This window comes from Rutidosis leptorrhynchoides, chromosome 1, assembly GCF_046630445.1.
Source record: "Rutidosis leptorrhynchoides isolate AG116_Rl617_1_P2 chromosome 1, CSIRO_AGI_Rlap_v1, whole genome shotgun sequence".
NCBI lineage: Eukaryota > Viridiplantae > Streptophyta > Magnoliopsida > Asterales > Asteraceae > Rutidosis > Rutidosis leptorrhynchoides.
The window spans coordinates 85,905,100-85,906,810 of NC_092333.1; the positions used below are offsets into that span (position 1 = coordinate 85,905,100).

The 1,711-nt window shown below is 38.1% G+C and overlaps 1 protein-coding gene across 1 annotated transcript; it reads right to left on the reverse strand.

Annotated features, from left to right (window-relative positions):
• Positions 1 to 896: 896 nt before the first annotated feature.
• Positions 897 to 1,241, reverse strand: LOC139886429 (uncharacterized). Its single transcript, XM_071870252.1, has one exon. The coding sequence runs from the start codon at positions 1,239 to 1,241 to the stop codon at positions 897 to 899; it is 345 nt and encodes a 114-aa protein (XP_071726353.1).
• Between the last annotated feature and the right edge of the window lie 470 nt (positions 1,242 to 1,711).

The following is a 1,711-nucleotide window of genomic DNA, read 5'->3' on the forward strand; positions in this document are numbered from 1 at the left end:
TGCCGACAAAAAGTGAGCGAATGATCAATTGTCTCCACTTCATCATCACATAAAGGACATAGTACAGAATCCAAGTCAATACCTCTTTTGTTAAGTTCGGTACGAACCGGTATCCGCCTTTTTAATACCCTCCATATGAAGATTGAGACCTTGATCGGAACCAAATTATTTTTTGGAAACTCATCACGAACATGAAGTGTGTTGCCGATAGTTTTTTCATCCACAAGAGTAGCCAATTTCTTAGTTGAAAACATCCTGTTCCCGGCTAGGTTCCAAAACCACGAATCCCTCGGTCTTATCCTGTTTCACGAATGCATTAAGTAGTGGCATTAGGTTATCAAAATCAGTTTCTGCTCGACCATATGGCTGTCGTCTCCAGTTCCAAGTCATCAATGGTCCACGGTCCTCCTATTCGACCCTGTTTTGCACTTTTGCATTCGGTTATGCATCCAGGAGTTACAATCTTTTGAATTGCTGCTTGAGAGGAAGTGTACCAAGCCATGACTCATGCCAAAATTCGGTGTCAGCTCCATTCCCAATCACTATAGAAAATGAACTTGCAAAGCTTATGTTCAACTTCTCGATCATGTGACCTGCACGTAAAATGTTGAACCAAACGCTACTTGCCCCTAACGGTCCATTAAGGCCCGTAGGAGGAAGTAACCCGTTAGTACCATAAATTCTTTTGATAATCGAAACCCATAGCGAGTTTGGTTCGATTTTGGCCCTCCAAAACCATTTACACAAGAGTGCAAGATTTCTCCCCCTAAGAGATCCGATGTTTAAACCCCCCCTCGTCATATGGTAAGAGAGTATCATCCCATTTGACCCACGTTAATTTTGTGCTCTCCCCCGATCCCCCCCCCCCAAAGTTCCTCCTAATGCTCTCTAATTTTTTAATGACACTCAACGGGGCACGAAAAAGCGAGAAATAATAGCGCTAAACTACTAAGAACCGATTTCACGAGCGTAAGCCTTCCACCATACGATACCGTTCTAGCTTTCCAATTCGCAAGTTTTGTGTTGAACTTATCGATCACCGGATTCCAACTTTGCTCTCTATTCATATTTTTACCAACCGGGAGCCCGAGGTAAGTAAACGGGAATTTATCCACTTTACAATTAACACGAGAAGCCATGCATGTAACCTCATCCATTGTAACACCCAAACCATAAAGTTGACTTTCATGAAAGTTGATCTTAAGACCCGAGATGTTGTCAACACATTTGAGAGTTGTCATAAGATTACAAAAGTTAAGACTATGCTATTCACCTAAGAAAATTGTATCGTCCGCGAATTATAGGTGAGATAAATTTATTTGTTTTTAATTCATTAATTTTTTAAGTGTATTACTCAAAAATAACACGCAATATAACGAAATATGATTTGCACCGTAATAAAAAATGGATATAAATTAATTGTTACCTATGTGGCTATGTAGTTATGTGTTATACCAAAAAGATACTAGTTGATACTTATATCTATTATTTATATTATTATTTTTTTTAAAAATAAATACTAGCGATTCTAAAACTTTATGTTAATAAAGTAATCTAGAGTGGAGTCAATGGTTAGTTAATCCGGGGTTCTATGTCATGCCAAAAAATAGGGATGGCATAGGCTAATTCGATTTTGTAATTACGTTGTTATGTTAATTAGTGGTTCTCTTCGGAAGGATACAAACATGTAAATAATTCAGTAGTTATTAAT